We start from the raw sequence: 21,110 nt of genomic DNA on the forward strand, positions 1-21,110 counted from the left end.
ATATTTTTTTTTTTTTTTTTTTTGTCATTTTTCAATCACTTGGGACAAAAAAAATAAATATTCAATGGGTTCAACATGCCTCTCAGCAATTTCCTTGGGGTGTCTACTTTCCAAAATGGGGTCATTTGGGGGGGTTTTGTACTGCCCTGCCATTTTAGCACCTCAAGAAATGACATAGGCAGTCATAAACTAAAAGCTGTGTAAATTCCAGAAAATGTACCCTAGTTTGTAGACGCTATAACTTTTGCGCAAACCAATAAATATACGCTTATTGACATTTTTTTTACCAAAGACATGTGGCCGAATACATTTTGGCCTAAATGTATGACTAAAATTTAGTTTATTGGATTTTTTTTATAACAAAAAGTAGAAAATATCATTTTTTTTCAAAATTTTCGGTCTTTTTCCGTTTATAGCGCAAAAAATAAAAACCGCAGAGGTGATCAAATACCATCAAAAGAAAGCTCTATTTGTGGGAAGAAAAGGACGCAAATTTCGTTTGGGTACAGCATTGCATGACCGCGCAATTAGCAGTTAAAGCGACGCAGTGCCAAATTGGAAAAAGACCTCTGGTCCTTAGGCAGCATAATGGTCCGGGGCTCAAGTGGTTAAAATTTGTATTCATAATTTTAATTATCTTTCTTTTGTCTTTCTTTTTTTAGCTTCCAGTCGTAGAACTGCAGGTAAAATATTTAACACATATTTAAGTCAAAACTAATAGCATTATGATATTTTAAACGTAGGATTTCATTATTTTATGTTAATGCTATCTCCTAATTTTTGTTGCTTATTTTTCAAGATGTAGTCAGCAGTGCTGGGACAGGGTCATCCAGAGCCCAGGGCGAACATGCCAAATTGCGTCCCCCCCTCCCCAAGTTGTATGAGCATTATTTGTCAGCAACCCCCCCAAAGAAAAAATAAATACAAATTGAGCACTAATCTGCATCCTTACCCCTTAAGCAGAAATTTCACCTCCTCCCAATACAAATTTGCCCCCTGCTGAAATCCCCTTCCCAGCAAAAAGCTTTGCCCCATCCAACCCCCCCAGCTATAATTATCTCTTTCCCCATATGCCGCCAGCACAAATCCACCCCCCAAATATAATCGACCCCCCTGGGTCCTAAAGGGATCCTAGTACTGACACAGGGCTAGTTCCTGCGCTCCAACTCGAGTATCTGTGAGGGGTTGCAGTGTTGTGGCACCAGCACCAGTGCCTAAGGCCCAATTTTTCAGCCCCTGTTTAACAGGGGTGTTTAATTACAATTTTTGATGCAATTCTTTGCAGCAGGGCTAGTTCCTGCACTCCAACTCGAGTATCTGTGAGTGGTTGCAGTGTTGTGGCACCATCACCAGTGCCTAAGGCCCAATTTATCAGCCCCTCTTTAACAGGGGTGTGTAATTACAATTTTTGAAGCAATTCTTTGCAGCAGGGCTAGTTCCTGCGCTCCAACTAGAGTATCTATGAGGGGTTGAAGTGTTGTGGCACCAGCACCAGTGCCTAAGGCCCAATTTTTCAGCCCCTGTTCAACAGGGACATGTAATTAGAATTCTTGATCTAATATTTCACAGCAGGGCACGTTTCTGTGCCCACCAAGAGTAACTGTGAGGACTTACAAGATAAGATAGGAAAGTATGTGGCGCTATTCTACCCTCCTGTACCACACTGCAGAGAGCAAGTAAGTTGGATGTTTGAAAGTAGGGGCCTGCCCTATATACTCAGCAGAAATTTGGGCCTTAGGTGTTGTTGTGGCCACAACACTGTAAGCCCTCACAGGGCCCTGAATTGTAATTACACGTTCCTGTTGAACAGGGCCAGAAAAATTGGGCCTTTGGTGATGGTGGTGGTGGTGCTGGTGCCACAACACTGTAAGTCCTCACAGTTACTCTTGGTGGGCGCTGGAACGGGCCCTGCTGTGAAATATTTATATCAAGAATTGTAATTACATGCCCCTGTTGAACAGCGCCAGAAAAATTGTGCCTTTGGTGGTGGTGGTGGTGGTGCTGGTGCCACAATACTGTAAGTCCTCACAAAGATACAGGGACTAATGCGCAAAACCACAACCTCATATATAAAATAGCCTAAATACTAAAATGCGATACCAGATAAAAAAGCTGCCAACATAGATGGGTGCACTCAACACCTTAGTGCAAAAAAGATAAGATATCCTGCCTCCATCTAATAACTGCACTATTTTCTCCATTAGCTCATCCCCCACAGCTATTACCCTTTTGTATAACTCGACCCTCCCTCCTAAATTGTAAGCTCTAACGAGCAGGGCCCTCTGATTCCTCCTGTATTGAATTGTATTGTACTTGTACTGTCTGCCCTAATGTTGTAAAGTGCTGCGTAAACTGTCGGCGCTATATAAATCCTGTATAATAATAATAATAATAATAATATAATCCCCCCGCTAGAACAATTCCTCTACCCCTCAAATTTTTTCTCTGAACACAAATCCTCACCCCCAAGCCAAATCCCCTTCCTGGCACAAATTCTCCCCAAGCACCCAACCTATAACAATCCCCCCCCAAATTTCTACTCTTAGCACAAATACCCCCAATCATCTCTGTTAGCACAAATACCACCCCCAAAAATATCCCCCCACCACCATATTGCCTTTTCTATTACAAACCTCCCAAAATTACTTTCTTATTCTTAGCACAAATCTTCTTCCCCCATCCACCCTCACAACACAAATATCCTCAAATCACCACTCCTATCACACCTCCCCAAATTTCCATTACTAAAATAATTCTTAATCTCCCTCCCAACACAAACCCCCTCTCCCCTACCTCCTTGTGGTGGCCCCCCTCGCCCCACATGATACCACAGTGCCTAGGGCAGCCATCCCTTCTGCCCACCCCTTGTCCTTGACCTGGTAGTCACTAAAAGTTATAGTTTTTGTTTCTCCACATTTGTGTTAGAACTGCATAGTCCAGGTTGTTTCAAAAAAGGTGGAATAACCAACATGGCTGTTACAACATAGTACATTCCTGTGACCCACAACAAACAGTCTTAAATCAGCTTTAGGCAGTTAATTAAATAATTTTATTTAAAATGTCATTGAGAGGTTGTGTGTGCGTGTGTTTTGCTTCTGCTTTAGTACAAGTGCATTTTGATCTTTGGAGCTTTACCATAATAAAAGGGCCACTATTTTTTAAAATATGTGTCAGTCACTTTAGGCTAAAATGAGGTTAAAGAAAATGTGTAACACACAAATAAAAGAAATATCTGACCCCATATATAATGCATATATGAAATCCCAACAATATGCCCTTTGTATAGGGAATCCCACAAATCAGTGTAGCACTACCCCTGCAGGAGCCGCTTGGTTCTCTGTTCTTCTGCCACAACTCAGAGAACAACCCCAGTCCCACTGACACACCAGGTTAAGAAAATTAATACTGTACTGCCACTGGGAGCACAAATATAGATATCTTGCACACAACTAAGGTTCAGTATAAAAAACAAACATCAGGCTGGTTAGCGGGGAATGAACCCAATATATTGTTATGGGTTGCTGTAAATAGCAGTATGCACATAAATGACTAAGTAAAGGATTAGCGCAATCACAGTTCACTTGACAATATGTTCACTAGTCTATAGCAGCATAGAAAATGAAGTTCTGTAAAGCTAAATTAGTGTAAACCTGGTAATCCACAATAACTGCAATAAATAATGGCATTAGAAAACAGTGAAATCTCCTCTGTAAACAGTAGGCTATATCCATTTTAGGGTGCACTCTATATGAATGGCAGTGCTGAAATTTAAGACTTCTTAAAGTGGTATTTCTTACTAAGGGACAATAGGCAACATTTTTGTGAAGCAGCTATCTGAGTAAACAGTGTTTAGCCCTAGTTCTTCAGCCGGCTAGTGTTGGGGCCCAGTCTTTATGGTGGTGCACATGAGTATAGTCCCAGTAAAGTCTGCATGCACTAAGTATTGCTGGCAGTTAGATAGCCAGTCCCTATGTGCTCTGTCTCTGCTAGCAGCAACAGGTAATGGCAACAGTTTCCTCTCATCAGTCCCAGTGATACAGCAACAGATGTCCCACTGTTCAGATGTCAGCTCACTTCTGGATCTGCCTGACTCTGGTCTTCAGCACATGGCCACAGGCTTGTAGCAGGTTGATGTGCACAGGGGAGCAGTGATCTACACACATCGATCTCCTCATTTTCTGTGAAAATACAGCTTTATTTCTTTATACCCGGCTCACATTGGGAATTGTAGTTCAATAGTCAATTAACTGTCACGATAAAGTATATTCCCCAAACTTCATCTCCCATGATTCAGTGCTGCTAACCATCAAGTCAGGACAGCGTGGTCTTATGCCGCGTACACACTATTGGAAAAAGCTATGATGGTTTTTCTGACGGAATTTCGCTCAAGCTTGTCTTGCATACACACGGTCACACAAAATTCCGACCGCCAAAAACGCGGTGACGTACAACACGTACGACGGGACTAGAAAAGGGAAGTTCAAAACGAAGTGCGCCACCCTTTGGGCTCCTTCTGCTAATCTCGTGTTTAGCTCAAGTTAGTAGAAGTTTGGTGAGAGACGATTCGCGCTTTTCAGCTTTCGTGCTTTTCAGATCATTTTACTGCTTTTCAGTTTGTGCTTGTGGGTTTGTATCTGCTTTTCAGTGCGTGTAGACAGTTTGTATCTGTTTTTTCGGTGCATTCTTGTCTGCCTGTTGCTGATTTTCAGCTCGCTCTTCACAGGCCTTGCTGTTCTTCAGTGCATTCTGTTAGTTCATTCTGACCAGCCAACCATTTTGAAGCCATGTTGTGGGTACGTGCTCATCATAGAGTTCATGCTGTGCGGGGGCTTGGTGTTAGGTTTCTAGCTTTGACCCAAGCCCAGTCCATGAACAGGGTGGGGAGGAGTTCATGGACCAAGAATTGGTTGCTCCAGCTTGACCAATTCTCTCACATGCCTTTGCTTCGTGAGATACGTGAGAATAATCCTGATGATTTCAGGAATTATCTCCAGATGGCGGACCCCATTTGTCACCATTTGTTGGCTTTGCTGTCCCCTTATATCAGCAGGCAGGATACCTGCATGCGGCAAGCCATCACTCCGGAGCAGAGGCTAGTCGCCATGTTGCGGTACTTGGCAACTGGGAGAAGCCTGCAGGACCTCAAGTTCTTGACAGGCATCTTCCCCCAGGCTCTGGGGATCATTATCCCAGAGACCTGTTCTGCCATCATTCAGGTCCTGCAGAAGGGCTATATTAAGGTAAGTTTTCTCCTTTAACATCATATTATATGTATTTAATTTTTACTAATATATGGTATTTCATTCCCTAATTACCATGATTGTAATATGCTGTGAATGTCCCCTTTGTTCTCATGCATGCTGGAAGCTTTTAATGCTCCTTTTTAGTCCTCCATGCATATTTGCTTTCACTAACCACCCCAGCATGCTATCCTGGGCCCATACACACCTGTAGCCTAGTCACATTAACAATGTATTTTGTCAGCTCCATTGTAGTGCTTTACCCTAAACACCCCCTAAAATGTGTACAAATCTTATTTCTGTCCTAAAATTCAGGCAGAGTGCCATAGGCTTTTTTGGGGGTCCCCAAATCATTTGGAACCCTCCCCCCCATCTGCTAAATCAACCATACCAAACCTCTATCTGCTGACTTTGTCAAACCCATACACACTATACCTACCTCTTTTGTGGTTAGATTTCTGTATGAATTCACCAAAGCATGTAGTGAAAGGGCCTGCCTGAATACTTTCAAATAGTACTGTTTAAAGTTTTGTTCTCCTATTATCTTGATAGGTAATTGCAGAATGTAAAAAAGTGCTTCAATTTGTACAGTGTGTATTTATATGTTTGTATTATGACACTTCTTACCTGTCCAGTGGGCTGCCAATAGTGCAAGTAAGGAGGGGCTGGCCAAAGCAAAACACATTATTTATGCATTCAGCTCTCAATGAAGTGGAGAGGGTTACTTGTCCATAACATACCCCCCCTCAATTTTTACAATGGGCCATCAGAGAGGGTGAGGAATCTGATAAGTGGACCTTATATTTTTGTCTTTAAAGCGGAGGTCCACCCTAAAAAAAATTACATAAAAATGCTCCCAAAAATCTGAATTAAAAAAATTGAAAAAAACAAAACATTTTTACTTACTAGAAATGGCTGTTGCTAGGCAGATCATCCTAATCTGCCACTTCCTACTGCACGGTGATCTTCATTCTTCTCCTTCTCGTGTTGTATTCTGGGGAATGTGGTGTGCTGTGTTCTGGGAACTGTGTGTGTCCCAGAACACAGCCGGCCATTCACAAAGTGCCGTGCAACTCGGGCATGCGCAATAGAAAACGGGCAGTGAAGCCACAAGGCTCCACTGCCTGTTTCCCTTAGTTCGAATTGGACAGATGACATCACGGGCACCCTGGACAGGTAAGTGTTTGTAACTGCTGACTTTTAAAAATAGTTTTTTTTTCAGCTGGACCTCCACTTTAAATACTCCTTAAAATAAATGTTATACTGATGTTGGCCAAGAATGTTTGTGTCTAATCTGCTTGCAATGTTTATCTGCAAAATGACAATTTTTTTTCTTGTTTCACTCCACAGTTTCCTTCAACACCACAGGAATGGCAGACTGTGGCCTCCCACTTTGCCATACGTTGGGACTTTCCCAACTGTGGAGGGGCATTTGATGGGAAGCACATCCACATCATCCCACCACCCCATTCGGGGTCAAACTATTATAATTACAAGGGGTTTAATAGTATTGTGTTGATGGTGGTGGTGTCGGCGACATATGATTTCCTGTATGAGGACGTGGGGAGGAATGGCCGGATGTTGGATGGTGGAGTATTTGCCCGGACCGAGTTCTACCGACGTCTTGAGAGTGGTGGCTTGGGATTGCCACCTCCGGAAGAGAACGTAGAAAGGACTTCCATTTATGTTTGTTGCAGATGAGGCATTCGGTCTGGGTGACCATGTAATAAGGCCATTCACCCAAGGGACCCTCACCCCGGAGAAGAGGGTTTTTAATTACCAGCTGACCAGAGCCAGAAGAGTCGTGGAGAATGCCTTTGGGAACCTGACCAGCCGGGTCCGCCTATTTCAAACAGCGATAAATATGGCGGAATACAAACTGAACTATATAATTTTGAGCTGCTGCATCCTGCACAATTTTCTAAAAAAAAACATAATCCTAGTTATGTTGCCACTGTTGGGCCTGAGGCTGGACTTTCAAAGGTTCCAATGATGGCCCTGGAAGCGGGCCGTCCTGGCTTGCCCCCCCAAAGTGCCCGTGAAGTGAGAGAAAATTATGTCCAATATTTTACGGGTAGGGGGACCATTGCTTTGCCATCAAATTTTCAATACATTTTAATTTTTTTCAGATAAAATCTTGATTTTCATTTACCGGTTGGGTGTATTTTTGCTGTCTCCTAGGTTCTCCTAGTGCACCTGTAGTGCCAAGTGTTTTTTCCATTATTAAATAACACCCATTGTCACTGTAAACACCAACTTCACACAAAAACTGAAGCCATGCATTGTTGAGTATAAAATCTTTTATTCTGTGCACATTCACATGTACGTCGTAAAACATATTTTTGGTAAAAACAGCAATTATTGGTTTAATTTTTTTTTTTTTTTTTTTAGGGTACATAAACAGGCATGTTTCAAAACATAACATACACATTTCAAGAACTTACAAAGTTCAATATTGAAACACTGAAGGCAATATTAGACATTATAGTGTCCAAAATGTGTTTATATTGCCTTCATCAGATGGGGTGAAATAATGTGATTGTTCTTCCACAACCTGTACATCACCTAAAAGCAAAAATACACACCATGTATTAAAAATATGCAGGCATACATCTATTACCTGAATCTGTGGTGTCAGACACTCACCTGTTGTGGTGACAATCTCCACCACCTCTCCTTCCTCCACATCCTCAGCTTGTGACCTCTGTTCCCCTTCTTCAGAAGGTGGGGGGTCCCTGGTGTCCTCATATTTCCCGATTCTTTGCACCCCTATGAGAATGAAACAAAAGGTATACTTAGCACACAGATATTTGAGGCCAGAAATAGGAATATGAAACATTTCTTGGAAGTGGGGTACAATTGTCTGTTTTGGCAGAGTTCCAAGCTGAAGAAATGATTTTTTTACCTTAGCAAAGCTGGAATACTTACCTTTTTTGGACAATTTTCACACATGTAGACACCCAAGTATCCACTGGAGCACCTGTGTGGGACCCCCTAAAAAGTTTGTTCTGGTGTCCCACACTAGTGCTCCTGAGTCCAGATGTGCAAACAGCTGCTGAGTGTCCTCTCTATACATTACACTGAAGCAAGTTTGCAATTCCTTCTAGTTTCAAACACATCTAGACAACAATGTCGTAAACTACTTTTAATACAAATTATCATGATCAAATGTAGTTCACCCTGTATCTGGCAAAAACATTGTATTTATTTGCAAACGAACAATGTTTACTATGACTACTGTGCCCACGAACATGAAAGTAACCATTTTAAAATGTCCAACAGTAAAGAAAAGCATATGGAGCAGCATGCAAGTAATAATAAGAACAGGAACACACGGCAACTATTTACTTTTTCAAAGAACTTCCTTGATCCTTCTGCTCCCTTAATTTGAGGTCTGACCAGCGGGACGGGGGGAGAGGCAGGGCGGGGAATATTCTAGAAAGAACGTCAAGGGTGAGCGACATGGACGGAGTATCTATAAAGCTAACACACGTGTGTCGTACGTACGTTCTGTGTGCCGAGGAAGGAGGAACGGAAGCGACGAACGTAATAACGAAGGTAATATTTTAACTTGGGACATGAGTGGCCTATACTGATTCTAGATTGAGGCCTATATTGGAATAAGATTAGGAGAGTTTATCCTGATATTTAGTTTTTGATTTGTGTTTGGTCTTTCAGAAAAAATGAAACAATTTAAAGATCCTGATTTTATGGGCAATTCATAGATCGATACAGAGATATGAGGAATTTATGGGAGGTGAAAAACCCCTTATATAGAAACAAACCAGCAAGGAAGGCATTGCTGCTTAAACTGCTGGAATTCATGAAGACGCAGGTCCCCAACGCAGACATCACGTTTGCTGAAAATAAAATTGGTAGCTTGAGAAGCACATATAGGAAGGAGCTTCAGAAGGTCCAGAAGTCCCTGGGGTCAGGAGCAGCAGCAGATGATGTGTATGTACCCAGTCTGTGGTACTACAACAAGATGTGTCTTCTGGATGACCAGATGGAAGCCAGGGAATCACTTTTGACTCTTCCAGCCCCCCTTCCATCCAGCCTTCCATCCATCCTTCCCTCAACCCCAGCTGAGGCTTCCGAGAACCGACCTGGGCCTTCCATCCAGGAAGAAATTGAGGAGCCCAGATGGAGCCAGGTATAGTATGTTTAAACATATTTTTTGTTGGAAAATGATTGTTGTTAACTAGATGTTATTATTGCTAACAAATGAATGATTTAACAAAAAGTGTTTAAGATATCAATAGACAGTAGGGGCCAAAAATGATTGTGACAAGAAAGAAAAATGCTGGGCTAAGAATGATAGTCTTCTATTTATTAACATTCAATTTGCAGCAGTCATGAGCTGAAAATTGTGTGTGATTGATGAACCAAAAACTAAAACTATGTCCCTTCTTCATACACAGGAAGACCTCAGCCAGGACGAGGTTCTGGAATTTGGCACACAGGAGGAGGCGGGGGTACGTGGCAGCCAGGAGGTGGCCAGGCCCAGTCACACCCAATCCCAGGTGCCTCCCCTCTGCCTTCCACACAAAAGGCCCAGGAAGGGGAGGAACGTGGAGGAGGCAGCACTGGGCCTCATTAAGGGAGCTAATGATGCCCTGAAAGCTTGATGCTCTAGAGGCCTATGGCATGTATATAGCCTCAAATTTGAAGCAAATGGAGGAGGGCCCATGCCGCCAATGTGAAAAATAAATTTTTGAGACCATTCATAAGGGCTTGAGTGGCCAAATGACAGATGACGTCCACTTATGTACGCTCGCCCATCCTCCTCCTTCTCCTGCCACAAGTCCATCTCCATAGCCACAGACTGCAGGAAAGGCTGCAGGGAAGGGTGCAGGCCAGCGTGGAGGGAAGGTTCCAGCAAAGAGAAGAAAGTGATGGCCTGGGTTCAGTGTGGTCTGACAGAACACACAGCCTGTTGTAGTACCACAGCCTGGGGACATATACAGTGGGGATGGAAAGTATTCAGACCCCCTTAAATTTTTCACTCTGTTATATTGCAGCCATTTGCTAAAATCATTTAAGTTAATTTTTCTTCTCATTAATGTACACACAGCACCCCATATTGACAGAAAAACATGGAATTGTTGACATTTTTGCAGATTTATTAAAAAAGAAAAACTGAAATATCATATGGTCCTAAGTATTCAGACCCTTTGCTGTGACACTCATATATTTAACTCAGGTGCTGTCCTTTTCTTCTGATCATCCTTGAGATGGTTCTACACCTTCATTTGAGTCCAGCTGTGTTTGATTATACTGATTGGACTTGATTAGGAAAGCCACACACCTGTCTATATAAGACCTTACAGCTCACAGTGCATGTCAGAGCAACTGAGAATCATGAGGTCAAAGGAACTGCCTGAAGAGCCCAGAGACAGAATTGTGGCAAGGCACAGATCTGGCCAAGGTTACAAAAAAATTTCTGCTGCACTTAAGGTTCCTAAGAGCACAGTGGCCTCCATAATCCTTAAATGGAAGACATTTGGGATGACCAGAACCCTTCCTAGAGCTGGCCGTCTGGCCAAACTGAGCTATCGGGGGAAGAGCCTTGGTGAGAGAGGTAAAGAAGAACCCAAAGATCACTGTGGCTGAGCTCCAGAGATGCAGTCGGGAGATGGGAGAAAGTTGTAGAAAGTCAACCATCACTGCAGCCCTCCACCAGTCGGGACTTTATGGCAGAGTGGCCCGATGGAAGCCTCTCCTCAGTGCAAGACGCATGAAAGCCTGCATAGAGTTTGCTAAAAAACACCTGAAGGACTCCAAGATGATAAAAAATAAGATTCTCGGGTCTGATGAGACCAAGATAGAACTTTTTGGCCTTAATTCTAAGCGGTATGTGTGGAGAAAACCAGGCACTGCTCATCACCTGTCCAATACAGTCCCAACAGTGAAGCATGGTGGTGGCAGCATCATGCTGTGGGGGTGTTTTTCAGCTGCAGGGACAGGATGACTGGTTGCAATTGAGGGAAAGATGAATGTGGCGAAGTACAGGGATATTCTGGACGAAAACCTTCTCCACAGTGCTCAGGACCTCAGACTGGGCCGAAGGTTTACCTTCCAACAAGACAATGACCTTAAGCACACAGCTAAAATAATGGCTTCACAACAACTCCATGACTGTTCTTGAATGGCCCAGCCAGAGCCCTGACTTAAACCCTATTGAGAATCTCTGGAGAGACCTAAAAATGGCTGTCCACCAACGTTTACCATCCAGCCTGACAGAACTGGAGAGGATCTGCAAAGAGTAATGGCAGAGGATCCCCAAATCCAGGTGTGAAAAACTTGTTGCATCTTTCCCAAAAAGACTCATGGCTGTAAAAAAATGAACTTAAATAATTTTAGCAAATGGCTGCAATATAACAAAGAGTGAAAAATGTATGTATGTATATCATCTGCTGCTGTTCGTGATCTCTGGGAGTCCTGGACCAGATCTTGCTCCCTATTATATGGACTTCTCAAGCTACCAGTTGATGTCTGCCCTGGGGGCCAAAGGCTTTCTCAAATTCCAGCAGTTTCTCCAGCGTTGCCTTCCCTCTTTATTGTGTTATTAGGAGCCAGAATAAATGGATTTTTAATTTATGAAAATACTTGCCTATGTGTTTTTATTAAAACTGGACAGTTTGTTTGTGAGTAGGCAGGTACATTTCAAAAATACAATGTCAAATTAACAAGGGACACCAACACCAAACAACCTCCTTGAGGTTTACAAATACAAGATAATAATGGTGTTGTGGAAACATGACATACAAAATAAAAAAAATATGGAGATGACTATAAAATAATAAAAATAAAAAAAAACAACAGGAGATCTTGATTTAAAAAAATGACTATAAAAAAAAATAAACATTATTATGGAGATCTGGCTTTAAAAACAAAAAAGATTATTCATGAGATCATAAATAATAAGGAAATAAGTTTGTGAGAACTCTGTGTGAATATGAGCAGCAAAACAACTTCATTCTTCTAGCATTATAAAGAAGAAGAGAATGCGCTGCACAGAAAGATTTAAACATTATCTGTGTGACGAATGTGCCATCTCCATTACGAATGCTAGTTTTACCAGACCGAGCGGCTCCATCTAGTACCTGATTCTAAGCATGCATGTTTTTTTGCGTGTCGGAATTGCATACACACAAATGGAATTTCCAATAGAAACTTTTTCCGCCCGAAAAATTGAGAGCATGCTCTCAATCTTTTGCTGGCTGGAATTCGGCCAGCAAAAGTCAGATGGAGCATACACACAGTCGCATTTTCCGACGAAAAGCTTGCTTTCATCGGCCTTTTGCTGGCCGGAATTCCGATTGTTGTATGCGGCATTAGAACTAGAAGTTTTAAATAGAAGAAATTAAAAGTAACCCATGTCTTCTTTTAAGGACCCAGGAAAGAATCGTATTGGTCAGTGGCTGAATGTGAGCCTCGGTCATGGAATGGCTGAGCTCTCCCTTCCACTCTCCTCTGAGCCTACATTGGGAGAATACTCCATCCGGGTGAAGAACACAGTTCATACCATCTCTGTGGAGGAATATGGTGAGGAATTTTCCTACAACTCTGTATATATTACTATTGGGTTATGTCATTATCCCTAGACGTCACTGAATTATTAAAACCTTCATCTGCTGGTGATTCCCAAGTTTCACAATCTCAAACCTGGGTCAAAGCTTAGCACTGTGAATCACAAATTTTCAAAATGGGTAATTATGTATTTTAAAAGCTTTCCTTGTATGGGAGTATGCTGTTTTGTCATTTTAATGTATTTTAAAAAATGAGGCACTTTCAACAAAAATGTTTATACCATAAAAAAGGAGGGATTTCCAACACAGGCAAAAAAATATTTATGTCATTAAGAAATTTTGGACTTCCAATGCAAGCCAGAAATATTTATGCCATAGAGAAATGTGGGACTTCCAACGCAAGAAAAAAATAATTATTATTTTTATTATTATTATGTAAGATTTATACAGCATCAAGAATTTGTGCATCACTTTACAACATGAGAGCAGACAGTACAGTTACAATACAATTTAATACAGGAGGAATCAGAGGACCCTGCTCGTTAGAGCTTAAAATGTAAACGGGATGGTCAAGTGATACAAAAGGTATTAACTGTGGGGGTGAGCTAATGGAGAAAGTGAAAATACAGTTGTTAGGTGGAAGCGGGATAGGCTTCTCTGAAGAAAAGGATTTTCAGGGATCATCTAAAAGTGGACAGAGTAGGAGATATTCTTGCAGCTTGGGGTAGGAAGTTCCATGGGAGAGGCTCGGGAGAAGTCCTGGAGGCAAGCATTGGAGGAGATAACAAGGGAGCTAGAGAGCAGGAGGTCTTAAAAGGAATGAAGAGAGTGGTTTTGTTATTATTTTGAGGCTGAGTTAGTGATTTAGCTGGGCAGAGTTGTAGATGGCTTTTAAGTTATTGTTAGTAATTTTAATTGTATTTGTTGGGTGAGCGGAAGCCAATGAAAGGATTGGGGGGTAGCAGACACTGAAAGGTTGGTAAGGTGAAAGAGTCTGGCAGCAGCATTCATGATGGATTGAAGGGGTAAAAGCCTATGTAAAGGTAATTGAATGAGGAGGGAGTTGCAGTAGTCAAGAGATAACAAGAGAGTGATTTAGAAGCTTTGTGGTGTCATTGGTTAGGAAGGGGCATATTTTGGAGATTGTGCAGAGATTGAAGTGGCAGGCTTTGGACAGTGATTGGATGTGGGACTGAAAGGATAGTTTAGTGTCCAGGATTACACCGAGCATCCCCCCTCCCCGTGAGTCCAGAGAAGGCCATGAAGGCAGTGGCAGGCTGCTTGTGGCAAGTGGCACACTGTATCTGGTGGCAAGTGGCACACCGTATCTGGTGGCATGCAGCTGGTGGCAAGTGGCACACTGTATCTGGTTGCATGCTGCTGGTGGCAGGTGGCAAGTGGCACACCGTATCTGGTGGCATGCTGCTGATGGCAAGTGGCACACTGTATCTGGTAGCAGGCTGCTGGTGGCAAGTAGCACACTGTATCTGGTGGAAGGCTGCTGGTGGCAAGTGGCACACTGTATCTGGTGACAGGCTGCTGGTGGCAAGTGGCACACTGTATCTGGTGGCAAGTGGCACACTGTATCTGGTGGCATGCTGCTGGTGGCAAGTGGCACACTGTATCTGGTGGCATACTCCTGGTGGCAAGTGGCACACTGTATCTGGTGGCAGGCTGTGGGTGGCAATAGCTCAATGTATCTAATGGCAGGCTGCTGGTGGCAAGTGGCACACTGTATCTGGTGGCAAGTGGCACACCGTATCTGGTGGCATGCTGCTTGTGGCAAGTGGCACACCGTATCTGGTGGCAGGCTGCTGTTGGCAAGTGGCACACTGTGTCTGGAGGCAGGCTGTGGGTGGCAAGTAGCACACTGTATCTGGTGGCAAGTGGCACACCGTATCTGGTGGCATGCTGCTTGTGGCAAGTGGCACACTGTATCTGGTGGCAGGCTTCTGTTGGCAAGTGGCACACCATATCTGGTGGCAGTCTGCTGGTGGCAAGTGGCATGCTGTATCTGGTGGCAAGTGGCACACCATATCTGGTGGCATGCTGCTTGTGGCAAGTGGCACATTGTGTCTGGTGGCAGGCTGTGGGTGGCAAGTAGCACACCGTATCTGGTGGCAGGCTGCTGGTGGCAAGTGGCACACTGTATCTGGTAGCAAGTGACACACTGTATCTGGTGGCATTCTGCTTGTGGCAAGTGGCACACTGTATCTGGTGGCAGGCTGCTGGTGGCAAGTGGCACACTGTATCTTGTGGCAAGTGGCACACCGTATCTGGTGTGCATGCTGCTGGTGGCAAGTGGCACACTGTACCTGGTGGCAAGTGGCACACTGTATCTGGTGGCATGCTGCTGGTGGCAAGTGGCACACTGTATCTGGTGGCAGGCTGCTGGTGGCAAGTGGCACACTGTATCTGGTGGCAAGTGGCACACTGTATCTGGTGGCATGCTGCTGGTGGCAAGTGGCACACTGTATCTGGTGGCATACTCCTGGTGGCAAGTGGCACACTGTATCTGGTGGCAGGCTGTGGGTGGCAATAGCTCAATGTATCTAATGGCAGGCTGCTGGTGGCAAGTGGCACACTGTATCTGGTGGCAAGTGGCACACCGTATCTGGTGGCATGCTGCTTGTGGCAAGTGGCACACCGTATCTGGTGGCAGGCTGCTGTTGGCAAGTGGCACACTGTGTCTGGAGGCAGGCTGTGGGTGGCAAGTAGCACACTGTATCTGGTGGCAAGTGGCACACCGTATCTGGTGGCATGCTGCTTGTGGCAAGTGGCACACTGTATCTGGTGGCAGGCTTCTGTTGGCAAGTGGCACACCATATCTGGTGGCAGTCTGCTGGTGGCAAGTGGCATGCTGTATCTGGTGGCAAGTGGCACACCATATCTGGTGGCATGCTGCTTGTGGCAAGTGGCACACTGTGTCTGGTGGCAGGCTGTGGGTGGCAAGTAGCACACCGTATCTGGTGGCAGGCTGCTGGTGGCAAGTGACACACTGTATCTGGTAGCAAGTGACACACTGTATCTGGTGGCATTCTGCTTGTGGCAAGTGGCACACTGTATCTGGTGGCAGGCTGCTGTTGGCAAGTGGCACACTGTATCTGGTGGCAGGCTGCTGGTGGCAAGTGGCACACTGTATCTGGTGACAGGCTGCTGGTGGCAAGTGGCACACTGTATATGGTGGCATGCTGCTTGTGGCAAGTGGCACACTGTATCTGGTGGCATGCTTCTGTTGGCAAGTGGCACACCATATCTGGTGGCAGTCTGCTGGTGGCAAGTGGCACGCTGTATCTGGTGGCAAGTGGCACACCATATCTGGTGGCATGCTGCTTGTGGCAAGTGGCACACTGTATCTGGTGGCAGGCTGCTGTTGGCAAGTGGCACACTGTGTCTGGTGGCAGGCTGTGGGTGGCAAGTAGCACACCGTATCTGGTGGCAGGCTGCTGGTGGCAAGTGGCACACTGTATCTGGTGGCAAGTGGCACACCGTATCTGGTGGCATGCTGCTTGTGGCAAGTGGCACACTGTATCTGATGGCAAGCTGCTGACTGTATCTGGTGGAAGGCTGCTGGTGGCAAGTGGCACACTGTATCTGGTGGCAAGTGGCACACTGTATCTGGTGGCATGCTGCTGGTGGCAAGTGGCACACTGTATCTGGTGGCATGCTCCTGGGGGCAAGTGGCACACTGTATCTGGTGGCAGGCTGTGGGTGGCAATAGCTCAATGTATCTAATGGCAGACTGCTGGTGGCAAGTGGCACACTGTATCTGGTGGCAAGTGGCACATCGTATCTGGTGGCATGCTGCTTGTGGCAAGTGGCACACCGTATCTGGTGGCAGGCTGCTGTTGGCAAGTGGCACACTGTGTCTGGAGGCAGGCTGTGGGTGGCAAGTAGCACACCATATCTGGTGGCAGGCTGCTGGTGGCAAGTGGCACACTGTATCTGGTAGCAAGTGGCACACTGTATCTGGTGGCATTCTGCTTGTGGCAAGTGGCACACTGTATCTTGTGGCAAGTGGCACACCGTATCTGGTGTGCATGCTGCTGGTGGCAAGTGGCACACTGTACCTGGTGGCAAGTGGCACACTGTATCTGGTGGCATGCTGCTGGTGGCAAGTGGCACACTGTATCTGGTGGCAGGCTGCTGGTGGCAAGTGGCACACTGTATCTGGTGGCAAGTGGCACACTGTATCTGGTGGCATGCTGCTGGTGGCAAGTGGCACACTGTATCTGGTGGCATACTCCTGGTGGCAAGTGGCACACTGTATCTGGTGGCAGGCTGTGGGTGGCAATAGCTCAATGTATCTAATGGCAGGCTGCTGGTGGCAAGTGGCACACTGTATCTGGTGGCAAGTGGCACACCGTATCTGGTGGCATGCTGCTTGTGGCAAGTGGCACACCGTATCTGGTGGCAGGCTGCTGTTGGCAAGTGGCACACTGTGTCTGGAGGCAGGCTGTGGGTGGCAAGTAGCACACTGTATCTGGTGGCAAGTGGCACACCGTATCTGGTGGCATGCTGCTTGTGGCAAGTGGCACACTGTATCTGGTGGCAGGCTTCTGTTGGCAAGTGGCACACCATATCTGGTGGCAGTCTGCTGGTGGCAAGTGGCATGCTGTATCTGGTGGCAAGTGGCACACCATATCTGGTGGCATGCTGCTTGTGGCAAGTGGCACACTGTGTCTGGTGGCAGGCTGTGGGTGGCAAGTAGCACACCGTATCTGGTGGCAGGCTGCTGGTGGCAAGTGGCACACTGTATCTGGTAGCAAGTGACACACTGTATCTGGTGGCATTCTGCTTGTGGCAAGTGGCACACTGTATCTGGTGGCAGGCTGCTGTTGGCAAGTGGCACACTGTATCTGGTGGCAGGCTGCTGGTGGCAAGTGGCACACTGTATCTGGTGACAGGCTGCTGGTGGCAAGTGGCACACTGTATATGGTGGCATGCTGCTTGTGGCAAGTGGCACACTGTATCTGGTGGCATGCTTCTGTTGGCAAGTGGCACACCATATCTGGTGGCAGTCTGCTGGTGGCAAGTGGCACGCTGTATCTGGTGGCAAGTGGCACACCATATCTGGTGGCATGCTGCTTGTGGCAAGTGGCACACTGTATCTGGTGGCAGGCTGCTGTTGGCAAGTGGCACACTGTGTCTGGTGGCAGGCTGTGGGTGGCAAGTAGCACACCGTATCTGGTGGCAGGCTGCTGGTGGCAAGTGGCACACTGTATCTGGTGGCAAGTGGCACACCGTATCTGGTGGCATGCTGCTTGTGGCAAGTGGCACACTGTATCTGATGGCAAGCTTCTGACTGTATCTGGTGGAAGGCTGCTGGTGGCAAGTGGCACACTGTATCTGGTGGCAAGTGGCACACTGTATCTGGTGGCATGCTGCTGGTGGCAAGTGGCACACTGTATCTGGTGGCATGCTCCTGGGGGCAAGTGGCACACTGTATCTGGTGGCAGGCTGTGGGTGGCAATAGCTCAATGTATCTAATGGCAGACTGCTGGTGGCAAGTGGCACACTGTATCTGGTGGCAAGTGGCACATCGTATCTGGTGGCATGCTGCTTGTGGCAAGTGGCACACCGTATCTGGTGGCAGGCTGCTGTTGGCAAGTGGCACACTGTGTCTGGAGGCAGGCTGTGGGTGGCAAGTAGCACACCATATCTGGTGGCAGGCTGCTGGTGGCAAGTGGCACACTGTATCTGGTAGCAAGTGGCACACTGTATCTGGTGGCATTCTGCTTGTGGCAAGTGGCACACTGTATCTGGTGGCAGGCTGCTGTTGGCAAGTGGCACACTGTATCTGGTGGCAGGCTGCTGGTGGCAAGTGGCACACTGTATCTGGTGACAGGCTGCTGGTGGCAAGTGGCACACTGTATCTGGTGGCATGCTGCTTGTGGCAAGTGGCACACTGTATCTGGTGGCAGGCTTCTGTTGGCAAGTGGCACACCATATCTGGTGGCAGTCTGCTGGTGGCAAGTGGCACGCTGTATCTGGTGGCAAGTGGCACACCATATCTGGTGGCATGCTGCTTGTGGCAAGTGGCACACTGTGTCTGGTGGCAGGCTGTGGGTGGCAAGTAGCACACCGTATCTGGTGGCAGGCTGCTGGTGGCAAGTGGCACACTGTATCTGGTGACAAGTGGCACACCGTATCTGGTGGCATGCTGCTTGTGGCAAGTGGCACAATGTATCTGGTGGCAGGCTGCTGGTGGCAAGTGGCACACTGTATCTGGTGACAGGCTGCTGGTGGCAAGTGGCACACTGTATCTGGTGGCATGCTGCTTGTGGCAAGTGGCACACTGTATCTGGTGGCATGCTTCTGTTGGCAAGTGGCACACCATATCTGGTGGCAGTCTGCTGGTGGCAAGTGGCACGCTGTATCTGGTGGCAAGTGGCACACCATATCTGGTGGCATGCTGCTTGTGGCAAGTGGCACACTGTGTCTGGTGGCAGGCTGTGGGTGGCAAGTAGCACACCGTATCTGGTGGCAGGCTGCTGGTGGCAAGTGGCACACTGTATCTGGTGACAAGTGGCACACCGTATCTGGTGGCATGCTGCTTGTGGCAAGTGGCACACTGTATCTGGTGGCTGGCTGCAGTTGGCAAGTGGCACACTGTGTCTGGTGGCAGGCTGTGGGTGGCAAGTAGCACACCGTATCTGGTGGCAGGCTGCTGGTGGCAAGTGGCACACTGTATCTGGTGACAAGTGGCACACCGTATCTGGTGGCATGCTGCTTGTGGCAAGTGGCACAATGTATCTGATGGCAAGCTGCTGACTGTATCTGGTGGCAGGCTGCTGGTGGCAAGTGGCACACTGTATCTGGTGGCATGCTGCTTGTGGCAAGTGGCACACTGTATCTGGTGGCATGCTGTTTGTGGAAAGTGGCACACTGTATCTGGTGGCAGGCTGCTGGTGGCAAGTGGCACACTGTATCTGGTGGCAGGCTGCTGGTGGCAAGTGGCACACTGTATCTGGTGGCAAGTGGCACACCATATCTGGTGGCATGCTGCTGGTGGCACACTGTATCTGGTGGCATGCTGCTGGTGGCAAGTGGCACACTGTATCTGGTGGCAGGCTGCTGGTGGCATGTGGCACACTGTATCTGGTGGCAGGCTGCTGGTGGCAAGTGGCACACTGTATCTGGTGGCAGGCTGCTGGTGGCAAGTGGCACACTGTAACTGGTGGCATGCTGCTGGTGGAAAGTGGCACACTGTATCTGGTGGCAAGTGGCACACCATATCTGGTGGCATGCTGCTTGTGGCAAGTGGCACACTGCATCTGATGGCAGGCTATGGGTGGTATCTGGCATGCTGCATCTGGCGGCAGGCGATGGTGGCAAGTGACATGCTGCATCTGGTGACAAGCTCAGGTTCCCACTGATTCTGCATCATGGTGAGTTGAACTATTTCACTATATATTACAATATAGTAATAGAAATAATGGAATTTGATCATCCTGACGCCATATCAAGCATAGTGTCAGGATGATTTTAAGTGCTAACACCAGCCATTTCCCCGATAATCACCCCTGCCACCTATTTCCCCATCAACCCCGAGACTAAATCCCCTATCATCTTTTTTGGGAAAGGGGGAATATCCCTGAATGGCAGTTTGGAAATGTGGTCACCCTATGTTGCTGTTAGTGAGAGACCGCATAGCAGGTGGTATTGGTGGTGTTGCTGCTGCTCAGAGGCTGCATGGCTGATATTACTGGTGAGAGTATATTTAATTTGTTTTAGCAAAAAATGTTTGCATTTTCATTTTGTTTCCATACAAAGGCCCACCAAAATCCTCAGCACCAGTTAAATGATGGAGGCCCAGGGTTTGGTGATATATCTCCGAAAGTTAGGAGAAGAAAAAGGGTTAGGGAGGTAATATGGGAGTTGTATGAAGGGACATGCCTCAGTACCCTGGAGGTCTTATTAGCATGTGGGTTTAGAATTAGGAAGAGGTGATGAGTGCAGCAATAAGAAGTCAGAAGTGAGGGTGATATATTCAGGCTGTAGGGTGGAGAAGAGAGGAGAAGAGGAGAGGACACAACTGTGAGAAGGGGAAGTAGAGAGCACATGTTATAGAGAGGAGGGAAATCTAAATGGGGAAACAAGTTCACCTGAAGTCTGTTTGCTGTAGATTTTCCTTTCGTGTAATCGCTGAAGTGTAGAGAGGAATTAATTAAAGCCACTTTATTGAAAGAACTCCAGCATATGCCACCCAGCCATGTGTCAATGTGACATATTTTTGTCATAAAGAAATCTGGGACTTCTGGGAATGAAAGCAAGAAATATTTATGTCCTACAGAATTGAGGGACTTCCAACTCAAGCGAGGAATATTTATGTCCT

General features: G+C 46.4%; 1 protein-coding gene across 1 annotated transcript in view; it reads left to right on the forward strand.

Annotated features, from left to right (window-relative positions):
* Positions 1-21,110, forward strand: part of LOC141105646 (alpha-2-macroglobulin-like) — a 267,675-nt gene that overhangs the window by 31,559 nt on the left and 215,006 nt on the right. The window contains exons 5-6 of the mRNA XM_073595621.1: positions 663-683; positions 12,635-12,788. Coding sequence (XP_073451722.1) covers positions 663-683; positions 12,635-12,788 — 175 coding nt within the window. The remainder of the gene's footprint in view (positions 1-662; positions 684-12,634; positions 12,789-21,110) is intronic.

Source organism: Aquarana catesbeiana, linkage group LG08 (genome assembly GCF_042186555.1).
Source record: "Aquarana catesbeiana isolate 2022-GZ linkage group LG08, ASM4218655v1, whole genome shotgun sequence".
Lineage (NCBI taxonomy): Eukaryota > Metazoa > Chordata > Amphibia > Anura > Ranidae > Aquarana > Aquarana catesbeiana.